The 433-nt window shown below is 61.4% G+C and overlaps 1 protein-coding gene across 1 annotated transcript in view; it reads left to right on the top strand.

The window, feature by feature from the left end:
• Position 1: 1 nt before the first annotated feature.
• Positions 2-433, top strand: part of MN1 (MN1 proto-oncogene, transcriptional regulator) — a gene marked incomplete at its 5' end in the record, with an annotated part of 33,420 nt that continues 32,988 nt past the window's right edge. The window contains one exon of the mRNA XM_031057457.1: positions 2-429. Coding sequence (XP_030913317.1) covers positions 2-429 — 428 coding nt within the window. The remainder of the gene's footprint in view (positions 430-433) is intronic.

Genomic DNA, 433 nt, shown 5'->3' with positions numbered 1-433 from the left:
ACCACCACCGCAAGCACCGCAGCAGCCGCCGGGCTTGCTGGCCAGACAGAACTCCTGCCCGCCAGCCATCCCTAGGCAACAGCAAACAGAAGCCAACGCTCCCAACTCCAACCTGCAGGACAATGGGCCCATAATGCAGAACCAGCATGCACAGTTTGAATACCCTATTCACAGACTGGAGAACAGGAATATGCATCCCTACACCGACCCCGTGTTTAATATGCAGCACCCTCCTCCGCAACAGCCACCAAATCAAAGACTGCAGCACTTCGATGCCCCCTACGTGAGCGTCGCCAAGAGGCCGCGGTTTGACTTCCCCAACACTCCTGGCGTCGAGCGCTGTGCCTCCTGGGGCGGCGGCATGCACGGCCCGGCCATGGAGAGTCACCTTTCCCCGACGGCTTACCCTGGCCTGCCGGGCGACACACCGCCG

The sequence above is a fragment of the Geospiza fortis genome, unplaced genomic scaffold, assembly GCF_000277835.1.
Source record: "Geospiza fortis unplaced genomic scaffold, GeoFor_1.0 scaffold408, whole genome shotgun sequence".
Taxonomy (NCBI): domain Eukaryota; kingdom Metazoa; phylum Chordata; class Aves; order Passeriformes; family Thraupidae; genus Geospiza; species Geospiza fortis.
This window is presented reverse-complemented; position numbering and strand designations above follow the sequence as displayed.